Raw genomic sequence first — 24,104 nt, forward strand, 5'->3', positions numbered from 1 at the left:
GTGCAGGAGGGGTAAGAGGGAAGTCATTGGCATACCCATATGAACATAGAGCTCATGATGCCAGGTTTACAAGTTTATGTTGCAAATGCCACAAACTGTACTAGGGGTGTTTACATTTTTTCACAAAAAGATGCACACAATAGTGCAAGACATGCCTATTACATTTTCCATATGCAGGTACTGTATACAACTGTCCATGTATAGGTAGTAAGAAAAATACAACAAAGTATTTTTATTTAATTATAGCCCTTATTATATTGTCGCGTCGGAGGTGTCGTTAACAAGGTCACTCTGAGCCGGAGGTCTAACAAATGCCTCCACAGATCCCAAAACAGTGTTTAAGATGTTACTGTGTTCAAAATTACTAGGATTCCCCAAGGTTCACCAAAACATAGCCAAAACTGGCGGTGTTCATGCAGGATAACTGGAAAATGTATTCTTTACAATTAAAATGGTTTATTAAAGGAATATGGAAGGGGGGGGGGGAGAGAGAGACAATAAATGAATAAATAAATAAATAATTGGAACAGACTAGGCACTCAAAAGACAATGAGTAGGGTAGCACACGCAATTATGTACAAGGAAAAGAAATAAAGCCGGAGGCCTAACCCAACTGTGACACCAAAAATAAATTCTGGGAGTCGCATGACAATGGAGAATGAGTGAGGGCTTGAGGAAAGGCACAAGCTGGTTGTGGGTCCATGCAGGCTGGTGTTGCACAGGGCTGGTGCAGCACAAGGTAGAAGAATGGCGATGAGGAGAAGGGATGCTGCTTCTGCCAAGATTCGATCCCAACTCAAACCCCAAAATGATCACTCCAACTCCAAAACAAGAACCAAAACCAGAAACAGAACCAAAACTGCTGTGCTCAGGCGTGGTTATGGCCTTCGTAAACTAGGGCACCCCACCTTTTTGGACAGTGTCTCCCACTCATTGGCCATCTACTTCTGTGGGCATGCCATCTTCTGGGCCATCCCAATAAAAAGTCTTACACCTTACTCCAATGCTTCGCAGCTGATCTCACCGCCACTACCTTACAGTTCAGGTTCTGAAACCAATGGCTATGGGCTTAATGGGGTAAAGGCAGCAATCCTTCTTAAAGGAGGTGGTTAACCCATGGGAACCCTTGGGCAATGTGGAGAATGGTTTGAAAATAGAAAATGGGTCAGATGAGGGTGCATTCTCTCCCCTTGTTCAATCTGTATAGAGAGTACATCAGGAGGACATCAAACTTGAATGGCATAGAGGCTGGAGTCATGATTGGAGGAAGATCTATCAGCAACCTAAGGTATGCTGATGATACCACTCTGTTGGCAGAAAGTAAAGAGGGTTTGATAAAACTGCTGCAGACAGTGAAGAAAGAAAGTGAAAAGCTGGTCTTTATTTCAACCAAAAAAAAAAAGACTAAAATCCTGTTAACAGAGAAGATCGACATGTTCAGATTGGGAGACGATTACCTGGAAATACTGGAGTGGAAAGTTTCATCTTCTTGGGTTCTAAAATTGAAGTGAGTGAACAATGTGGAGCAGATTTTAATGGACAGTTAAGTTAGCATTGGGGAGAACAGCAATGTCAGGAATCACAAATATCTGGAGACAAACATGTGACAATACAAACCAAGAGGATGCTGGTGAAGCCTGTCACATTTGCTCTACGGCTAGGATACGGCGGCCATACCCCCCTTGAATAGACAGAAACGTGCGATGGCCGCAGAGATTCTGAGGTGGCCTCAGGGTGGCCCTACGCCATATGGCTATCTTTTACAGGCCGTAGGGGTCGCCGTGGAATTATAGCGCGGAGTTATAACTCTTTTCATTTCTACGTTGGCCGTAGCAATTCGACAAGCCAAGCTGTGATGGAGATGTGTTCCACGACGACCGTACGTAGGGCGTACGGTGGGCTTTCGTTATTTATGTGGCTGCTGTAGGCTCTTATCAATGAAAAATGAATTTTGCTAACCCCCAAAAAATTACGGCGGCCGCACTATTTCCACGGTCGCCGTAGGGTAGTCCTAAGGCGTCCCTGTGTTCACCATACGGTGGCCTTGCGGTCTGTGTGACTACCTGCGGGTAACGCAGGGTCGACGCACGGTTCCCCTACGCCCACCGTGCGTCCTACGTACGGCCTCCGTGGCAGTCTGCCTCGACCGTGCGCTACTGCTAGAGATCGGAGTATAGGTGTTTGCCAATACAGTGGTGCCCCCAGAATCCCAATTTAATTCGTTCCAGGAGGCTATTCGGATTGCAAAAAGTTCGGATTCCAAAACTATTTTCCCAACGAGTCCCACACGTGCGACTGGGGACCAAACCAACGACCATTGTCAAGTGCCACACCACAGAGCACCCCCTTCCTCCGACGGTCAGGTAGCCAGCTGGACTCTGACCCCCAGCTCATCTCTCTCCTCAGCTGAGAGGGTCCAATAAAGAGCTTTGGGTTTATTTTCATTTGTGTGTGTGTGTCTGTGTGTGGGCCTGTCTTTAAGTAGAACTGTAAACGTGTTTGTTTTTGATCATTGTAAATATTACTTGCATATCCGCATTAAGTCTTCCCTGTGTCTTTTTATTGTAAATAAACAATTGTAGAAATGTCCCCAGTTCATTTCCATCCTTTCTTGAATTGGTCCAGCATGGTTCGGATCTGAGTTTAGGCAGGGTTTTATCTCCGGTAATTGGACAATTGTAGCCGGGACATCCTGGGCAGGCCCGCTCGACAGCATCCGAAGCGGAAAGGTGGGTGGCAGAGTGGTAGTCGGTAGGTGTAATTTTACCGCTGCCGGTAGAGTGAATCCGGTTCAGCCAGGCGTTCCGAGGGCGTGGATCCCCGGTAGCCGAGACCGCGTGGTTACTTAGGTACATTGGATCGAGACAAAATAACCCTCCGCCACGCGGTCGAGATATTGGCGTTCCACGGTCGGTTAAACGACCCGCCGGCTCGCGGAGTTATCCGAGCGACGGCATACAATTCCGGGGAGTCTGGTGGGAGACGGCGTAACCTCCCCCACCTAGCGGTCGTTCTCGCCATCGACCCCTGGCCCACAACATATATATGTATATATATATATATATATATATATATATATATATATATATATATATATATATATATATATATATATATATATATATATATATATATATATATATATATATACATATATATATACATACATATATATATATATACATACATATATACAGACATAACGCCCTTGCTTTAAACAAGGGATGTGTTCGTAGAAAATGACGTTTGAAGTGAGCGAAATCCCTAAAAATGAAGCACTTTTAACACAGTACAAGGGGAGATATGTTCAAGATGTTATCAAAGAACCAAGACTATACATTGTTTTCTCACAAACATAGCAAACACAAAAAATGCATTTATATAATTCAGCACCCACAGTAGTAATGGGGTCTGATCTCGACTTGATGCCTTGTAGGGTTTGATTAGTTCACTCCAGAGAGGAGCTTCCGTGCCTCTCTGTCATGGGGACCGACTCCTATTGAGGAGTGGTCCAATTGTATGACAATGCACTCTGGACCTTTAGGGTTCGGATATGTGTTTGATTGACCATGCACTTCTCCCTTCAGGTTGAGGTGCATGTGTATGCTTGTGCGACAGTTTTGTTGGAATGTGTACTTTGGCCACGGGGTTAAAATACACATCCTGAGTTCTGTTTAAATGTTTTTTTTTTAAACATTTTTAATAAGAAAAAGGCATCCTTCATAAAGGAGGGCCAACGAGCCCAGAACACATACTGTATATGGATGTTCCTCTCTCCGGGGTGAGAATTTAATTATCTTCCTGGTATTCGCTGCAGTGCAATCCTATGGAGATGTAGAGGGTTGTAACTCAGCTAAGCTCATGCCTAATAGGCAGATCCTATGAAACTGTTTAGGCAGCAGAGCCTTAAAACTTTTACATATACAGTATATCATATACGTATAAGTACAAGTATTTATATATTTAGCTAACAGGTAAGAAATTGGAAGACATGCCCCTTTGGATCCAAAAACGATTAAAAACTGGTAAAAAAAAAAAAACAACAACCCAAAAACCATTGAAAACTTGGTTACAGGAGAGATTCGTCCATTATGGGTGTTTTACCATGAACATTACAGAGAGAAAGACACAGAGCATCAATAATTTAGTATTGCTTAGCTCACACAACTACCACTTTGCTTCCATTTTTGTTTCATTCGACCTGTTCTGGAGTGAGGTCCCGTTGTGACTGGGCAAGCATCTCATAGCCCACCATGAATTTTCGAACCACAGCTGAGCGTAGTAGTGGTGGATAGTAATGGGCATGTAGCTGCCAATGACGACAATCTTTACACAGGTGCTCAGCCATTGGGGCTCCTGCAGCATCACAGATAATAATATGGGAAACAAACAAGCAAGTCAACACAAAATGATAAAATATTGTAATTTATTCTTAACAGCAGCAACGTCTTCAAAATAAACTTCAAGTTGTGCCAAAGTGTACATGTCCCAAGGCACTTTGAATGTTAAAATTCTTTGAAACATGATTTGTAAAGTTTTCAGATTACATTCTCTCGAACTATCAACAAAAACAAATATTCTTCTTGTTCTTCTTCCTCTTCAGCTTCAACCACAACCCACAGTAGGGGGTCGAGGCTCAAAAAGCATGCAAGATTGGCTTAAGTCTTTCAGGAACTGATAAGCCGTGACTGACTTTGGATTGGTGCGGGATAGAGCAAGAATTTGGAAATTAGCCAGGGTTGTGGTGACAATTCAACGACTCTTTGTCAAAAGATATCATAGCATTTTATCATCTGCCAGCAATCAATGCTAACCCATGGGTCACCAGCCTCAAGTACACCTGAGGGACAGTACAATATTTGATGAAACACCCTGCCTGCAAAGTACCAGTCTGGTGGTTAACAGTCGGGTCGAGAATCAAAGCCAGATGAGGAATTTCAAAGTTAGGTATATATATATATATATATATATATATATATATATATATATATATATATATATATATATATATATATATATATATATATATATATACACATACTTCTTCTTTCGGCTGCTCCCATTAGGGGTCGCCACAGCAGATCATGATTATGATCCGCATTGTGATTTGGCACATGTTTTATGCTGGATGCCCTTCCTGACGCAACCCTGGTCGCCTCTTACGACACAGGGATATGGTACACCTATTTTAACCGGGGTATACACCGGCCTAGTACACTGGTACTCACTTCGCCGACCTCGGAAGGATGACAGGCTGAGTCAACCCCCTGGTGTATTAATTCAGTGGCCCAACGGGGCTTGAACTCAGGACCTTTTGGATCCCAAGCCGCTGCCCGAACCACTGCGCCAACACCAGGCTATTATATATATATATATATATATATATATATATATATATATATATATATATATATATATATATATATACATACATACATACATACATACATACATGCATGCATACATGCATACATACATACACACACATATATACCAATGTGCCATCCTGTCAGATTATACAAAAAATAAATTGTTACAAAAAAGTTGTTCTGTTTTTACCATACAGTAAGAAGCATTAATTCACAGAATGCTTTGAAGTGAAATGCCTGTGACTGATTTTAAAGATTTTACAGTTTTTGCAGCTAGTAATGGACTCATAAAGACCAGATTTGTTGGACTCCATAGAAATTACAAGGAAAAAAAAAATCACCAAACTCACATTTGTGTGGGGAAGGGTGCGGAAGAAGGGAAAGAGAGATAAAGGGGTGAAAAAGAGAGAGGGGGTGGGAGAGAAGAAAAAGGGAGAGCAAGGAGGGGGCGAGGAATTGGGGGAGCGAGGAAGGGGGAGAGCGACGCCTCCCTGAGACAAAGAGGGCGAGAGAAAAAGAGAGCGAGAGAAAAGGAGGGCGAGAGAAAAAGAGGGCGAGAGAAAAAGAGGGCGAGAGAAAAAGAGGGCGAGAGAAAAGGAGGGCGAGAGAAAAGGAGGGCGAGAGAAAAAGAGGGCGAGAGAAAAAGAGGGCGAGAGAAAAAGAGGGAGAGAGAAAAAGAGGGAGAGAGAGAGGGAGAGAGAGAAAGAGGGCAAGAGAAAAAGAGGGCGAGAGAGAGAAAGAGGGCGAGAGAGAGAAAGAGGGCGAGAGAGAGAAAGAGGGCGAGAGAGAGAAAGAGGGAGAGGGAGAGAAAGAGGGCGAGAGAGAAAGAGGGAGAGGGAGAGAGGGGTTAGTTTAGCAATGAGAATGTTATGTTATGTTTTATGAAAACAAACAAACAAAAAACAAACAATCGTTTTTCAATACAAGGATGTAAAGTGAGAAATGCAATAATAAGATCTCCATTTTTGTAATTTGAGTTGTTTCCCTCTTATTCAGTTCAAATGCAAACTCACCATGCCATCCCATAGAGTATGGGAATGATGTTTCAAATAGATTGTCATACTTTGTTAATAGTTTCTTCATTATGACAGCAAGGCCTAAACAAACAAAGTACAGTATCAGTTATAATCACAGTGCCCTTATCTTCCCCTCTGTGAGATCAAAGCAACAATGTTGACAATGTCAATACTATAATTCACTTTAAGCATGTACAAACAGATTTATAAAGGTAGCTGTAGTAGAGGACTTGCACTGGAGCTAAAACAAAAATGGAGACAAATATCTGGATTTTATTTTTTTGTCTTGCCGCGTATAAGACCTAAAACACAGAACAGATTAGGATGCAACATGAGTGAAAGAGAGAGAAAGAGAGAAAGAGAGAAAATGCCAATATCAGGGCTGAGGGAGAAAATAAACAGAGAAGGATAAACAAGGGATGCATGAGGTGAAGGGGAGAATGGTTGAGGTGAAGGGGAGAATGGTTGAGGGGAAGGGGAGAATGGTTGAGGGGAAGGGGAGCATGCTGAGGGGTGGACAAGATTGATACAGAAGCAATTGTATTTTATTGGGGGGAGGGGGAGGGGTGGTTTCATTGGGGGGGAAGGGGGAGGGTGAGGGGAGGGGGAGAGGGGGAGGGGTGGAGGTGACGAAAAGATCATGGTTTTGGATGAGAGATGATCTGATATGGTGGTGAACAGCTGTTTCAAAGACCTGGAGGGAAGAATGAAATTGAAGAAAAGTTTGTTTTTGTTTGTTTGTTTTGTATACATAGTCGAGGCTTGTGGAAGAGCTAGTACACTGAACAGATCAAGATGTAACAGGATAAAAAGGAACAGACGAGAGAGAGGGAAGAAACACCAACAGCAGAGGTGAAGGTCAAGAGAGATGGAGACTTGGACAACTAATGGGAGTGGGGAGGAATTGTGGGCAGGAAAGGATGCATGGGGTGGATGAGATGGATAAAGAAGGAAACTCTAAGGAGGCAAAAATTTAGGAGGGATTGTGTGTATGTATGTGTGTGTGTGTGTGCGTGGGGGGGGGGGGGTTAATGAAGGTAAAAATGATCATGGTTTTCGATTAGGGAGGATCTGAATTAGTGGTAAATAGCTGTCTTGAAGAACTGGAGAGATGAATGAGATTGAAGAGGATGTGGAAGTTGGTTCCACAGGTGGGCGGGGAGGGGAACAAATGAGAGCAGGAGAGCAGTGATCTTGGATTCAGGTAGTTTCACCAGGAGGGTGAAAATATGCCTGGTGAACCATGTGCACCCTGCAGATACATGGGGAGGGAAGGTGCGGAGGCAAAGTACGGAGAGGCAGAGGGTACAAGACCAGAAAGGAGACAGAAGAAGACCTGTCGGGAATGGCAAAGTGATAGGCCCAAAGACTCGGTTTCATCGCAGGAGATCCCAATGACAGGATGAGGTTCCAGAACATTCCCCTGGGGCACTCCAGCCTTGACAGGGAGAGGAGATGAAAGTATTCCATTCAGAGCCACACATTGGCAACGAGAGTGGAGGAAGTCAGCAAGCCATGTATGGAGTTGGCTTTCGATTCCATAGGCAGAGAGTTTGGAGAGCAAGGCAGGATGCCAGACTGTATTGAAAGCTCGAGATATGTCCACAGAGATGGCCCTAATCTCATGTCTGATATTGAGGGCCCCATCCATTGTTGGGAGTGCAGAAGCAGCATGTTCAAGGTAGAGTGACCAGACCTGAATCTGAATTGAAAATCTGAGATGAGGTCATTGGAGAGAAGGAATGATTTTATCAACTCTGATTATGGATTCCATGACTTTCCTGATGATTTTAAGTAAACTGTTAAGTCTGTAGTTAAGGGGATCCGTTTTTGCACCTTTTGTATGTAAGGCAGTGATGTTGGCCGATTGTCAAGCAGAAGGAAGATGACCTTAGGCAAATGATAGGGTGAAAAGGGCAGAGAGAGGAAGTGCAAGAGCAGTAGAGCAGGTTTTTAGGACATGTGCACTGATGCAGTCTGGTACAGTAGCAGAATCAAAGTTGAGGGTTGTCAGAAACATCACCTTCTTAGGTGCAAAAGACCCAGAGTTCAGGAGGGTGCACTGGAAGGTGTGGGTAGAGAGAGAGCGGTTGGGGACACAAGATATGGAAGAATTGAGGCATTCAGCCTTTTTGTGAGCACAGTAGGCTGTGGTGCCATTTGAAGAGAGAGAAGGCATGGAGGGGTGCATACACCAGATACCGACTTAAAAAGGCAACACCACATTTTAGAGGAGGGAGACAAGTTTGAAAGTTCAATCTTGATGTTGGACAGCTCTTGAGGTTAGTTGTCCTCGATCAGATTTGCCTTCCAAGAGGAAAATGCAGTTGTTTCAAGGCAACTGCCTCACCACAGGATTCACTGTACCAACAGTGGGAGGATGGGTATGCCAACTGAAGATGGGATGTGATGGATCTGTGCAATTCCCAAGCTGAGTAACATCAGAGGTGGTAGACAAAGGAGACCAGTCCTGATATGCGATGACTGCTTGCAGTTCCTGCCAGCTTGCTTGAGTAAAATGCCAGTCTTGCTGGCATTGAGGCTGTTCTCTGAGAATGGGAAGTGAACTGTTGACCTTCACAAGCACATGATCAAAAGGAACTAATTGGAGCAGAGGAAGAGCAGGATGCATTGTCAGGGAAGTAGGTCATAACCAAATCTGGAAGGGAGGATGTGCCATTGACAGATATCCAGGTGGGAAAGTTTACAGATCGAGTCAGTCTCATGGAGTCACAGAAATCCTTTGCAGAAGGGCGATGACTGTTGAGAGAGATACCACCACCCAGACAATTTGTGTTGTGAAAATTGAAAGGGCTGGAGTAGGTGCGGGGCTGAGGCGAAGATGGGGTGGGGGGACGGTGTGCGGGGCTAAGGCGGAGCTTGGTGGGGGTAGGAAAAAAAGAAGAGAGAGGGGTGAAGGGTTGGGGGAGAAACCATCAGGGTGAATGGCGAGGGCAAGCCGAGAGGGGGCAGGACAAGGTGGAGGCAGATAAGGGGTGGGATGAGGAGGTCAGGTCAGGTCAGGTTCGATCTGTGACCTGCTACAGGTACCATGTAAACCTGTACTAACCTGTTCCATGGTCGGGTTGTCGGCGACTAAACCGTCTCCCCCACCAGGTTTTCTGGTGAGGGGGGTGTTTGGATATGGACACCCAGCAGGATTAAAAACAAAACCTGTCAAATGGCGGAAGAGCTCCTTGTGAGCCAACGGCCATCCATATCTAGTGCCCAACTGTGTCTGCAGACGTCCTCCTGCAGTTGGGTTACTTCTTATTAGGAGGTTGGTGGCAGGATTTGCACTCCGGCCACCGTAAAATCCTTCATTCCGCAAAACGCAAAAAAATCTGAAAACCCACTCCGTGGGAGTACCTCCTGTGCAGCTTCCCTTCACAGGGCAGCTCACCGGATGATGGGATTGGGGCAAAGCCTTCGGGACCCCCAATCTTTGATAGGAGGGAAACCACGGGGTAACATCCCTGGGTCAGATTGCGGGAGAGTGTGTCGGAGTGGTGCTGAGGTGTCGTCCACCAGACGGCGGTCTCCTTGGGTTAACCTGAGGCGGTCCCTTCGGGTGGGTGCCTGGAATGTCCTATCCCTAAGAGAGGATGATCACCTGTCTCTGTTATCATCTGAGCTCAAGCGTTTGGACATCGGGATTGCAGCTCTCTCTGAGGTTCGGAGACCGGATTGCGGCGAGATAATGGTGGGTGGTTACACCTACTATTGGTCTGGTCGCTCTGATGGTTACCATACCCAAGGAGTTGCTGTAGCTGTGTCCAATAAGCTGACCCCAATGATAATTGAGGTAACACCGGTCAACGAGCGTATTATGAGATTAAGGATTCGCCACTCCTTAGGTGTCATTTCCCTGGTCTCTGTTTATGCTCCGACTGAGGCGAGTGATCTCACCGTGAAGGATGCATTCTACGCTACACTCAAGTCTGTGGTTGATCAGTGCCCCAGACGAGATACACTTCTAGTCTTGGGGGATTTCAATGCATCGACTGGAACTGATAGGGATGGTTATGAGGTGTGTGTTGGTCCCCATGGGTCAGGAACTATGAACCAGAATAGCACTAAGTTCCTTGACTTTGCAAGAAGTCATGGACTTAGGGTGGCTGGTTCATGGTTTCAGCGCCCACAAGCTCATCGCTGGACTTGGTATTCCAACGCTGGCGGTGTGGCAAAGGAGATTGACCATGTCCTCATTGACGGTCGTTGGAGGATGATCCAGAACTGCAGGGTCTACCGGAGTGCTCAGTTCCTCAATACTGACCACAGGCTTGTTGTAGCAACTCTAAAACTGCACCTTAAATCCTGGAGAATGGTACCATCCCAGCCTAGGCTGGATGTTGCCAAGCTCAGGGATGAGAGAGTAGCTGAGGAGTTTGCGAACAGGCTGAGTGGACACTTGGGGGGGTCTGGGTGCTTTGGGGGGTCCTGAAGAGTTGTGGAGCGCCTTCAAGACCACCGTCCTTGATGTTACCGGTGGATGTCTTGGAACTCACCGCAGGGCAAAGAAGAATTTTGTCTCTCAAGGGACACTGGATACCATTGACCAGAGTCGCAGGGCCAGGCTGAATGGCAGAGCTGAGCTGTTCAGAGAGCTGAGGCGTAAAACTGTACGTGCACTGAGGGTGGACAAGGAGGCCTATGTGCGAGGAATCTGTGAGGGGGTAGAGCATCACCTATGGACAGGTGATTCTCGTCCCGCTTACAGGGGAATTCGCGCATTACGTTCATCCAAGCCCATCCCTCGGAGCACTGCAGTTCGAGCAGAGAGTGGTAGGCTCTTGACAGATGTGTCTGAAGTGAAGGCCCGCTGGGCCGGTTACTTTGAGCGGTTGTACCAGGCTGATCCCCCAGCTGTCGAGTTGGACGTCAAGAGTGTTACAATCCCTGTTGCTGACCCTCGAATCAACTGTGGTCCACCTTCGCTTGTGGAAACACGGGCTGCGGTGAACCAGTTGAAACGGGGCAAAGCTCCAGGGATTTGTGGCATCCATGCCGAACTTCTCAAGGCTGGTGGAAATGCTGCACTCGTGTCGTTGCATGCAGTTTTGTGCTCTGCCTGGAACACAGGCATCATCCCAACTGACTGGAAGAGGGGCCTTGTTGTCCCTCTCTGGAAAGGGAAGGGTGATCGCCAAGACTGCAACAACTACCGAGGGGTGACGCTGCTCTCAGTGCCGGGCAAGGTCTTTGCTCGGATAATTCTTGATAGGGTTCGCCACCATCTGCTTGAGCATCAGCGTCCAGAGCAGTCAGGCTTTACACCAAAGAGGTCAACGATTGACCGTATCCTTGCCCTTCGTGTCCTCACCGAACGCAGACAAGAGTTTCGGCAGGGGCTGCTTGCAGCCTATGTTGATCTCTGTAAAGCGTTCGATTCAGTGAATCGGGATGTCCTCTGGAGGATTCTTGGTCTTCGTGGGCTGCCACCAAAACTGATCGATCTGATGTCTGAACTCTACTCTGGTTCTGAGAGTGCTGTGAAGTGTGGTGGTACCACCTCTGACTTATTTCCAGTTGTTACTGGAGTTCGTCAGGGATGTGTACTTGCCCCCACACTTTTCAGCACTTGTATGGACTGGATTTTAGGGAGGATGTCGGAGAGATCAAGTTGCGGTGCATCGTTTGGGAATGTCAAGATCTCGGACCTTGATTTTGCAGACGATGCAGTCATCTTTGCGGAGACTTTAGACATCCTTTTGGGGGCCCTCGAGGTGCTGAATGAGGAGTCGGAGCCGCTGGGATTACGGGTTTCTTGGGTCAAAACTAAGATCCAGGCTTTCGGTGACATCTTGGATGCTGCTGTCCTGTCTGTGTCTGTTTGTGGTGAGGATGTTGAGGTCGTGGAGAGATTCACTTACCTTGGCAGTGATATTCATGTCTCTGCTGGCTGCGAGTCAGAGGTCAATAGACGTCTGGGTCGGGCCTGGGGAGTCATGGATTCACTGGATCATGGGGTGTGGCGCTGCCGGTACCTGTGCGGGAGGACGAAAGTCCGAGTCTTCAGGTCCTTGGTACTTCCAGTCTTGCTCTATGGGTGCGAGACTTGGACTCTGACCAAGGATCTGAGACGGAGACTTAATTCCTTTGGTACCAGGTGTTTTCGTTGAATCCTTGGCTATCGCTGGTCGGATTTTGTGTCCAACGAGCGGTTGCTGAGAGAGATTCGGATGAGATTTGTTACCTGCATAGTCCGTGAGCGTCAGTTGCGGCTGTATGGACATGTGGCTCGTTTTCCTGATGCTGATCCTGCTCACCAGATTCCCTCAGCGAGGGAGTCTCATGAGTGGAGGAGGCCAGTGGGCCGACCACGTGCCTCATGGTTGCAGCAGGTTGACCATCATCTCAAGGAGATGGGGATGGGCCTGGCATCTGCCTGGGGGATGGCCAGACGGAGGCCCCTGGAGTACCGGCGGAAAGTGGACGCAGCGACGCGCTGTTCTGGCACATGCTCCCATACCTGACCTGAGGAGGGAGCAGAGATGGGGTGAGATGAGGGTGAAGCAGATGATTGACTGACATGGAGGGGTTTGACACCATGAATGGACGTGAAGGGGAATTTATTGTAGTGTGCACACAACCTCTGCAAAATGGACATCTCAGGATTCCTTAACTGAATATATGGCAACAGACTTCATGGGTGGGGTGTTAATAATGTTCTTGGTTGAAGGCATGGAGGAAAATGGGGCCGGAGGTGGATTGCAAACTTACTGTCACGCTCATGGCTGGTGAGGTCTGTGAGGCGCAGCACATGTCGTCGTGGTAAAAGCAAGGTCTCAAAAGGCCACGAGGCCCAAAATGGAATGACCACCAACCAATGTTCATTTTCCACCAAAACACGTTCCTGTTGCATGAATGAAAGGCTATGGTTTCCTTATTTGAAGCAGAAGATACTCAGAGAAAATATATTCACCAAGACATAATTTTGGCATGAACTCAGCTATATATCAGTTTCATAATGGAGCAAAGGTGGATGAAGGACAAAGGAAAGGTGATTTTCACAAAGCACTTAAAAACAAGAAAACATCATCGAAGCAAAATGCTCTGCCGACCAACCTCCGGTGGTATACCTGTTTCTGAGACTCCATTTCCTCATATTGCAAAAGCATGGGAACCCCGTGGGCCTGGAAGTAATCTCGCTGAGTCTTGTCTTCTGTCTGAGCTTCATTTGGTAAAAATGAACTTGCCCACACCTGGAGAATGAAACATCAAACTTTTCATACTGAGCTGCAAGTGAAGCTGATTTAAATTTAATATCTGTGACAAAGAGCTTGGTGGCAAATATTAGCAAAGAAAAAATTAAAAACAGGTTAAGAACTAGAAGGGCACTCAGTAGAACGCATACCTCCACCCTGTAATGCTTGATCCATGAGAACATATCTGGCCCAATACATTTTTGAGATATCGTGCTATATATCGTTTTTGAGCCCTATCTATAAATGATGAAGAATCGCTTTAAAAATTCTAGTTGTCGGATTCGGATCCAGATCTTCACCAAAATCGAATCTATTTGCGTGGTCACACACCAAACCTGTCCACCAAGTTTCATCCGAATCCGTCCACAACTTTTTGAGATATCGTGCTCTATATTAGTTTAGCCCCATCTCTCAATGGTGAAGAATCACGTAAAAAATTATCAGATCCGGATCTGGATCTGGATTTTCAATAAAAATGAATCAATTCTTCCTTGTCGCACACCCAACATGTCCACCAAGTTTTATCTGAATCTGTCCACAACTTTTTGAGATATCATGCTATATATCATTTTTGGCCCCATCTCTCAATGGTGAAATGACTTAAAAAATTATAGTAGTCGGATCTGGATCTGGATCTGGATCTGGATCTTCACCAAAATCTAATCAGTTCGTTCTTGTCATACACCGAACCTGTCCAAAAAGTTTCATCCAGCTCCTTCCACAACTTTTTGAGATATCCTGAACACAGACAAACATACAAACAGACAGAAATGGGTGAAAACATAACCTCCTTCGCCTTCGGTGGCAGTAAAAATAAAGAGCAACATTGAATAATGACAAATTATACTCACACTGCTTCAGTGAGACGTACCTGACAGTGGGGATGTGGATTAGAGCAACCCATCATCGCCCCTTTGTTTTCAAAAATCTAAAGAAAAACATTTGTAATCATGGATATATTACAATGAATCTGCAGGGTGAAATACAAGTGTGCTTCACACCTCATCAATCACAAAGTAGGTTCAACATGATTGGTTCAAATCTGAACTGGACTATTATCTATAAAAGGCTGTTCGTTAGTAATATTGAAATAGAACTGGGGGTTCGGTGATACCACGTTGGGGGGGGGGGCGTTCGCTAGGTTTATCTTCTCGATCTCCAGCCCTGAGGCCACTGACCACAGATAACTCCATGATCCAATGAGCTGCAGATCTTACACAGCCGTAGCCGCTTGACTTAGACTACCAGCCTAGCAGAGTTACGCTTCGAGGTTTCCACGATACCTTTGTTAGTACGGCAACTTAACTAGAGGCCACGCCCTTGGCACAGCACATGGTGATCTTCTGCTGAGCGGAACAGATAGGTGCAGCACTGACTTGTCACGTGAGCCAATTAGTGGAGTAGAAAACCTCCCAGGCTAACCATAGACCAATGTGGACTGTGTTAGACCAATGAAAGAAAAGACACTACGAGTAGATTGTAAGAATATGTGTAAAGGGGTTTATTATCTACAAAAGGGGACATGGAAATGTATGTTGCACATTAAGACAAAAGGGTTTGATTCACAATTTGTACAGCAGACATACATTTATTTGAGTGGTGCGGAAAAAGACAACAATGGGGAAATGTGTGGTGCACAATGTGCAGAATAGCTAAAAGAGATACAGTGCAGAGTTAACCCATTCCAAATGATCCCTTATACTTCTTCCTTATGATAACAATACAATGGTGCCAAATCGGACTCGCACCCGAGGAAGAGAAGACAAGGAAGAGTGATCAGAAAGTTTGAGGCTTTGGCGACCTGTTCGATCACCCTGTGTGGGTCCCAATTGCGGGAAAGGGAAAGGAAAGGGGTAAGTGGGATTTGAGGAGTATTGTTGTGATACATGTTATTGCCATGGTTTGGTTAGTTTAGTCTCCTTCTCTGCCCGAGTGCTCGTTCAGCTCCATCCTCTGAATGCTCCATTCCACGAAGCACCCGAAGAACTAACACCGAGAAGACAATGACGAACAACCTCGAAGATGACCAACCAAACAGAACTGTGGGTCGCTCCGCCCTTTATACATCTCGGTAGGGGGTGGCGTTTGGTGGCCTTTGTACGTGTGGTTGCTGAGAGCGAGGGTCACACACCTCCTCTTTTATCCTGAGTGTCACATGCCCATTGGTCCGAACTTGCCTCTTCATGAAGTCACACTCCCTCCAAGATCACTATCTGCAAAATGGCTCCAGTTGCTCCCAGGATGAGCCCCACAACCTGCTCCCGAATTAACATGGAGGCAGGCATGGTGCTCCTGAATTGCTGCACAAATGCCCGACAAAGGCACTAACAGCAAACTGGACGAATAGAGTGGTCGTTCTGGCAGGAACGCATTACGGGGTGGTCAGCGGGTTGTAATGGAGCATGTAATGACTGTTTGTGATGGCGGAGTCAGGCTTGTGCTGTGAGTGCTGTAAGTGCTAGCAATGTCTTTAGGCAGGCAAGATGGCTGTTGTTGGCAGTGAGATGTAAGGTGGTTGAGGTGGTGGAGGTTGTGGTTATTTCATGGTTGGCCTTGTGGTGACACGGTGCCATCTGTCAATGGCGAGTCTGGTGGGCGAGCGAGTGCTGGAATTGAAGCTTGAATGGTGTGTCAGTAAAGTTCAAATAAAAGGTCAGATGTGTGTTTGCAGCAGGCAGGGTGGCTATCGCTGGCAGCAAAGGAGTTGCAGTGAAATGCGGTGGTGGATTGTAGTTCGCGCTACCATGGCACAGAGCGGCAGTTTGCTTTAGGTGCGATGACTATTTGAATTGCTGGTGTCCTGAAGGAAGCGGATGCTCGATTGTTGAAGAGAGTGGATGATGAGGAAAAAATTACCTACCTAATCCCACACAACGCATGTTTTGCTTCCTATTAGACACAAGGGAGGACCCTACCTGGAATGTGTAATAAGGAACCGCTAACTCGGGAACCGCTGTATGTTGGTTGCCATTACGGGGGAGTGACAGTTGGAATAATCGTAACAATATATACAAATTAATAATTTGGCATAACCACCAAGTTTTACCTCAACTCTCACAGCAGCGATTCCCATATTGGTGATGAGGGTGCGGCATCTTTATCACACACTATCCTGACCTTGTGACTCATCCTGGTGATTACTGTATTGATCGCGGTGCTCTCCTTGACAATTTTACGTTTCTATGACTCCCCAGACATAAAGCGGCCATTCGTGTTTGGTGGGTCGACAAGGGTGAGCATGGGTGTCCGTGAGTACATAATATTGGCTTGTGGGGTGTGGTTTTTTTTTTTGACTGACTTGTTGGCACTCTTCAACAGCTTGATGGAATGAGTTGAACGCCACCCATTAGTGATAGGAGAAGGTATTAAAAGTCAGCTTTAAAGGTCACTTACAATTTTGCACTCTACACGTGGCATCGGGCAAGTACTTTACTGTCCCCTACCAGAGGGAGAGGATATTACACTCCCACGGGGAGCAGGTATTTCTAGCGACACCAATTTGTCTTGCACCATTCTTGTTAAACAAAATGTTAAACAGGACTGTCACAAATCGAGAGGTCGGTAGCGTTGGGGCCCACAGGGATCACTCAGGTCAAACTGAAAAATCACACCCAGTGAATGCCATTCACATTCACGAATGCACAGTACGTGTTTCTCGGTGGAGCCAAAGAACTGAAGAGCACCACATTTTGGCAGCTATTAAAAGTGAATTTCATAACAATAAATCGCAAAACGTGGGGAAAACATCAAGGAATGAAACTCAACAAAACAAAAATTCATGCTCTATGCCGTTTATGTTAAATACACACACAAGTTTAATATTTATCCAAACCCTGAAGTGTTAAGAAAAACCACACACCTGAACCCACTGGTATGTCTGTCCGAGCTCAGACATTATCTCTGTCCACCTGTCAATCACAGCCCGAATCTCAGCAGCTTCCATCAGTGGCAATGTGATGTCAGACCGTGGGTGAAAACACATCACCTTACTGAGAATAAGGCAACACAACAAACCGTCAGATTAACAGAATTACCCAACAATATGTAATGTAATACATGGAAAGGACAATGCAGCACACGTGCTTACCACACTCCTCTTGCTGCTGCCGTCTTGAACAAAGGATGGTCATTTGGGTCTACGATGCAACATCAGAGGTGATACAATGTTGTGGTTCTTAAAAAAAGCAGTTATTAATGTGTTTAATTATGCTAAGGGGTGGCACAATAAAACTAAATTCAAAACCTTGCAAGCCATAGAAAAAATTAATTAATTAGCAGAACAATTGGAAATGGATATCTGATTTTGCTGATGGCTTTGAGGTTTCAAACAAATCTGTAAATGCATTGCATACAACCAGTATTGATGAAGCAGTTCACAGACAGCAAACGCGTTATGTAATTTGACCCCAACAGCACACATATGCAGCGAACTTAGCAATTCAAATACCTGCTCATTCAAACGTCATAATCTGAATGAGAGGCTATGCAAACCAGGACAAAAAAAAAACCCACAAACAAACAGACTACTCTCATCAATTGTGATATCAACAATAAAAATAGGCATGGACGGTTATTTTTCGGTGCAGAAACTTAGCCTGCACAAACCAGAAGAGTGGTTTAAACCTCGACTCAAACCAAGTACAAGACAAATCATGTTGTATTTTCGGAAGCAAGTTTGTTTCAGACCAACGTAATTGTTTTTTTTTAATTTCATTCGTTATTTTGCAGGTACATCAAGACAAACAGGATTGCTGAAAACGTCAACCGAATCACGATCGAGTAACTCTCTGAGCACTAAACAAACAAAAAACGAGAAGGGCACTTGGGACAGCGCATACCTCAGTCACGTAAAGCCTGATCCACGATAACTTATCGGGCACAATCTATTTTTGAAATATCATGCTATACGTGTACTATACATCGTTTTTGGCCCTATCTCTCAATAGTGAAGAATCACTTCGCATAATTAAATAATTCTCATATCCATATCTGGATTCGGATGTTCACCAACATTGAATTAATTTGTCCTTGCGACACACTCAACCTGTCCACCAAGTTTCATCTGAATCCGTCCGCAACTTTTTGAGATATCGTGCTATATATCGTTTTTGGCCCTTTCTCTCAATGGTGAAGAATCACTTTAAAAATTCTAGTAGTCAGATCTGGATCTGGATCTTCACCAAAATCTAATCAGTTCGTCCTTTCTAGTGAATGTTCCCCCTCCATCCCCTCCTTTACCTCAAATGGCCGCACAGCTGACACTGCACGTGAAAAGGCTGAATGCCTAAACTTCGTGTTTGTTTCTAAATCTTGTGGCTCAAACACATTGCTTTCTCTACTCACCTTACCCAGTCAAACCCAGCTGCTCCTGGACTCTGTGTCCTTTTCTCCTGACAAAGTGGAGAGTTTGCTGTCAAACCTCGACTCAGATTCTGCAACCGGTCCAGACGGCATCAGCCCACGTGTCATAAAAACCTGCTCCTCTGCTCTTGTTCACCCTCTCTCTCTGTTCTATTTAATTCACCCCTTAATTTGCTCAAGGTCATCTGCCATCTGCTTGGAAATCAGCAAACATGACCACTCTGCATAAAAAGGTGCAAAAACAGATCCTTACAACTACAGACCAATCAGCCTTCTCCCAATCATCAGCAAGGTTATGGAATCCATCATCGCTTCAGACATTAAATCCTTCCTCTTCTCCAATGGCTTGATTTCCGATTATCAATTTGAATTCAGACCAGGTCACTCTACCCTGCATATGCTGCTTCTGCTTCCCCAACAATGGATGGAGGTCCTCAATGCCAGACATGAAATCAGAGCCATATCCCGAGACATATCACATGCTTTTGATATGGTCTGGCACTCTGCCCTGCTCACCAAACTCTTCCTATGGTGTGCAAGGACATCTCCACTCATGGCTCGCAGACTTCCTCTGCTGTCGCAGTCACCGTGTGGCCTTTAATGGGATTCTCTCATCCCCTCTTCCTGTCCAGGTTGGAGTTCCTCAAGGCAGTGTTCTGGGCCCTGTTCTTTTTCTGGTTTTCATCAATGATCTCTCCAACTCTCTGGAAAATCCTCTTTATCTCTTTGCTGATGACTCCACCCTCTGCCGTACCATCTGTCATTCCTCAGATCGGCAAGCAGCAGCCTCTTCACTCTATGCAGCTCTGGATAAAGTCACAAGCTGGTCCAACACGTGGAACATGTCTTCAATCCTGACAAATATCACACTCTCACTATGTCTCCGAAAGGACCGTCTGAAACCCCCCCCCCCCCCAATCTACTTTCTCAACAATCAGCTAGAAGAAGTCCTTTCATTCAAGCTTCTGGGGCTCACTATCTGCCATTATTTTTCCTGTGAAAGCCACATTTCCAAGCTGGTCTCCAAAGAGAGTCGCCAACTGGGCATCCTCCATCATGCAAAGTCCTTCCTTGACACACCTGAGCTCCTAATCACTTTCAAGGCTTTTGTCTGCAGCCTGATGGAGTACTGCTCTCCCCTCTGGGCTGGTGCTCCCGCCCCTCACATTTCTCGGCTTCACGCTGTGGAAACCAAGGCATTTAAGGTCAGTGGTATATCCTGCGATGAGGTTGAATCTTTGGGTCTCTCACCGCAGACAGGTCAGTCGACTTTCTCTCTTTTACAGTCTCCTCTCTAGTCTCACCCCCTGCTCTGTCTGCGACATGTTCCCCCCTCCCCCCACATATTTCCGCAGGGCGCTCAAGGTCTGCCAGCATCCCCCTTCTGGTAACACTACCAAAATGCTCACCTTCACTCTTTCATTCCTCTTTTTCCCCAACTTTGGAATAAACTCCCTCACTCTGTTCAATCCCACTCTTCCCTCCAGGTCTTCAAAACAGCTGTTCACCACCACCTCTTATCATCCCCCATCCAAATCCTCGATCTTTTCTACGCCCGTTAATCCATCCCAAACCCACCACCTTCAAAATTCCTGCTTTCCTTCCAGAAAGTCCCTGTAGTGTCCATCTTGTTACACAGCCGGGGTACCCTGTGTACCCCGCCCCATCCATTCCACAGATCTTCTAATGTCTCTGTTCCTCACTGTTTTGTCCTTCACTCTCCAGCCCCTCTTATCTCCTGCTCCCCTTGTTGTACATTATGTTTCAGCTCTCATTACGAGCCTCGACATTGTTAAAGAAAAAAAAAATTCAGACAAAATAAACCAGGAAGGGTAAGTTAGGACGAGGGATCGTTCACAACTGGCACCAACTAATGCTTTTTAAGGTTCTCAATAAAAGAGTTTAGACCAAAAATAAAACTCTTTCCAACATCAGTTGGAAGGGTTTTCCACTGATGAGGGAATTAGATGAAAAGGAACTGATATAAAGCATTTGTTTTGGAGCAGTGATGAATGCATTTAACATTATGGACATGTCTTGGATTGACATTAACAAAATTGTTATGCCAGATCTGTTATACTGCACAAATAATTTGCGACAAAAACAAGAGACAAATATTTAAACCTGTTAGTCAAGAATGACAGATGCAGCTGGGAGCAATTGAGGGAACAATCAATATTGTCACCATCACGACTCGGAATACATCCCTTTGGGAGACCCAGACAGGATCGGGTAAATCTCTGGACTTTCTCCAGAGAGGATTGCTGGGAGAGAGTACTGAGGCAGGAAATGGGAGCATCACACTCAAGGATTGGTCCAAGAAGAGCAAAGTAAAGCTCATTGAGTGTGTGAGCACCTTTGCAATTCACAAGTCTTCTGAGAAACTCAATAATTCTGGTTGCTTTTGAGACAACTATGTTAACATGGAGCTTCCAGTTAAGATCCCTGGAAATGGACAAGCCCAGATATTTGTAATGGTTAGTGATGTCAAGACTTTGAGAACCTATCGTGTAAGCTGGTTTGGAGGGGTTTCTAGAATGAGTGAGGGTCATCAATTTACATTTATCAACATTGAGTTTCATTTTATTAAGAGAACACCAAATGTCTATCTAACGTAAAGCATTCTGCAGAGTGAGCTCATCATCTTGACCAGAGATAACTCTAACTTACAGTGTCATCAGCATACTGTCGCAGGTTCGACCGGACAAAGAATGGCACGTTAAAGGCAAAAACATTAAAAAGCAGGGCCCCCAAGAACTTACTCCTGGGGAACACCTGAGGGAACAGAGGCCCATGCTGAATGTGGGGTCATTCCGTGCCAACTCACCTAAATTTCAAAAACCTCCCCAGGTCACCTCCTCAGATTTTGCTGGAAAAATTCTTAAATGTAGATCTATATGGCTCTACCCACCATGCAAAAGATTAGCTTTCAATTACTCATAGTTTAAAAAATATCTATCTCTAGAGACCTTTGAAATTTGGCCCTAAAAATGGCAAATGTGAAAAACGCATTTTTTTCAACTTCAGGGGCTTATAATTTTATAATGGACCCCTCTAGAAAGTTAATATTGCAAATATTTACTAATTGTCATCCAAATTTTTCAATTATGGCATCAGATAGCCTCTGGGATGCATATTTCTCACTCTGTAGGAAGCTAAAAATGGCTTTTGGGCTAAAACGAGCTAAAATAAGGTGAAACTATAGGTGAAACTATATAAAAAAAAGGAGCCCTCCTGAAAATATGGAACAACTAAGAAATTTTCCTCATAACACAGTGATTATAGGGTCATTATCTATCAATAGATACATTTTTGTTGGGATAATACAGTTCGGTGATGAATTATAAAAGTTTTACCATAAGCCCTTGCCTCCGAGGGCTCTAAAATGGACCAATTTTGTCCCCTGGTTTGACCATATGTCTCAGGGTTTAGGATCTTAATTTTTTTTCTAAAGATTGCCTCATATAAGATGTGTCTACTGACCGAATAATTTTATCCAACGCCCATGGCTTCATATTAAAATAAATTTTTATTTACATGCACGTTTTTTTAATAATTATTCACTTTTTTCATATTCATGAGCTTATAAATCTGAAACTGAACACTCGAGCAAAGTGATACTGCAGATATTTATAAACTGGCATGTGAAATTTAAGGATCTGTTATCAGAATGCCTGATAAATGCATATGTTTCTATCTGTAGGAAGTTGAAAATGCCACTTTGACCAAAAATGGTGAATATGCAGGGGGCATTAACTGAGGTTATGTAACAACTTAGATTATTCTTCTCATAAATTAATAATTATAAGTACATTTTTTATTCAAAAATAAATTCTTGTAATGATAATCCAAACATATGCTTGGGTTTTAATTTAAAAAACATGTCCTACAGTTCTCTATTTGAAGTCATTAGTTATGACATACACCACTAGATGGAGTAATGGTTGGTCACAACATGAGGAGCAGCACAGTCAACCTGTCTGTCTGTTTGGAGAACAAAGGGGAGGAGGAAACAAAGGAAATGGATGCAGAAAAACATGGGCCCAGTGGCACAAGTTTGACAAGTAGATGCACTGTTGGAACCAAATTAGACCAGGAGTGTCACAAGACCTATTATACAAGGAAGGTTGGGCTAAAACAAGTTGCTGCTTTGGAGAAGAAGTCACAAGAATTGATTTCATGGAGATCAGGAATTACTTTCAGTTCAGAAGACAGTATTTGCCCACATCATGATCAAATTCTTCTTTGTGACATCACAAGAAATCCAACAAAATGCAATGGAGTATGACCTTGAGAAGCGCTTCAGAGCAGCAACAACCATTGCTGGTACACGGTCACACCATGGTTTCCTGCCAATCTCCTCAATACGTCTGGAGATGAGAAGGGTTTCTTCTGATGCTGTATCATCAACAGTATGCACAGGACCGGAAACCACACAAGCTCATCTGTCCCAGTTATTAGTCCCAACCATAACTGAACTGGATGTATACCAGGCTGGGAAATATATTGCTTGTGTTTATGACAGAAAATGGTACATTGCGAACACTGTCACAATAAATAATGATGAAAATGATGTGTTTGTGAACTTCATGAAACAAGGAAGGGGTAACACATTCTCATGGCCTCCAGAAAAAAAAGAAAGATCTTTGCTGGGTGCCATTACTCGACATTCTTTGTGTGGTTGAGGCCCCTGACATAAAATCTGGTGGACGTCAGTACCAACTGTCACAGCATGACTTTAAGCATGTTCAAGACCTGTTTTCTAAGATGTAAAATTCTGTGCCTCTGAGTGCTCGATAATCATGATAATGAATGTCATAAAAGATGAAAGGTCATTAAAGAGTTTTCTAAGGTATAAAAATTACTAATATTCATTGTCTCTGTATATCTGTAAATAAAAAAAGCTGCTACTCAACGAATCAAATTTGTTCTAATTTATAATTTGCAATCAATTACGAAAATAATCATTAGCATGTATTTATGAATAAATAACATCCTTATCACTAATGTCTAATAAAAAACATAATTTAGCCTCATGCGCACCCCTGCAAGTTCACCTTGTTTTGTACCAAGTGGGCCAAATTGCCATATTTGGCTTCCTAAAACTAGGAGTATGTGCTTTCTAGAGACATTCTGATGCCACAATCTGA

General features: G+C 44.6%; 2 protein-coding genes across 7 annotated transcripts in view; one reads left to right on the plus strand and one right to left on the minus strand.

The window, feature by feature from the left end:
- Positions 1-24,104, plus strand: part of LOC147015460 (leucine-rich repeat-containing protein 49-like) — a 356,628-nt gene that overhangs the window by 15,003 nt on the left and 317,521 nt on the right. The gene's annotated exons all lie outside the window — the stretch shown is intronic.
- Positions 1-24,104, minus strand: part of GALT (galactose-1-phosphate uridylyltransferase) — a 60,497-nt gene that overhangs the window by 5,548 nt on the left and 30,845 nt on the right. For 4 of the 5 annotated variants that reach the window (XM_085850241.1, XM_085850240.1, XM_085850242.1 and 1 more), the window contains exons 4-10: positions 17,681-17,729; positions 17,453-17,582; positions 14,465-14,521; positions 13,468-13,590; positions 13,109-13,241; positions 6,383-6,466; positions 4,202-4,356 (exon numbers count right to left, since the gene is read on the minus strand). In XM_085850241.1, the coding sequence (XP_085706367.1) occupies positions 4,202-4,356; positions 6,383-6,466; positions 13,109-13,241; positions 13,468-13,590; positions 14,465-14,521; positions 17,453-17,582; positions 17,681-17,729 (731 nt within the window). Of the gene's footprint in view, positions 1-4,201; positions 4,357-6,382; positions 6,467-12,592; positions 12,863-13,108; positions 13,242-13,467; positions 13,591-14,464; positions 14,522-17,452; positions 17,583-17,680; positions 17,730-24,104 lie in introns of those variants that run through there. The other variant, XM_085850243.1, reaches the window with a different exon arrangement.

This window comes from Eptatretus burgeri, chromosome 12 (genome assembly GCF_056783735.1).
Source record: "Eptatretus burgeri isolate ZD-2024b chromosome 12, Ebu_testis_v1, whole genome shotgun sequence".
Taxonomy (NCBI): Eukaryota; Metazoa; Chordata; class Myxini; order Myxiniformes; family Myxinidae; genus Eptatretus; species Eptatretus burgeri.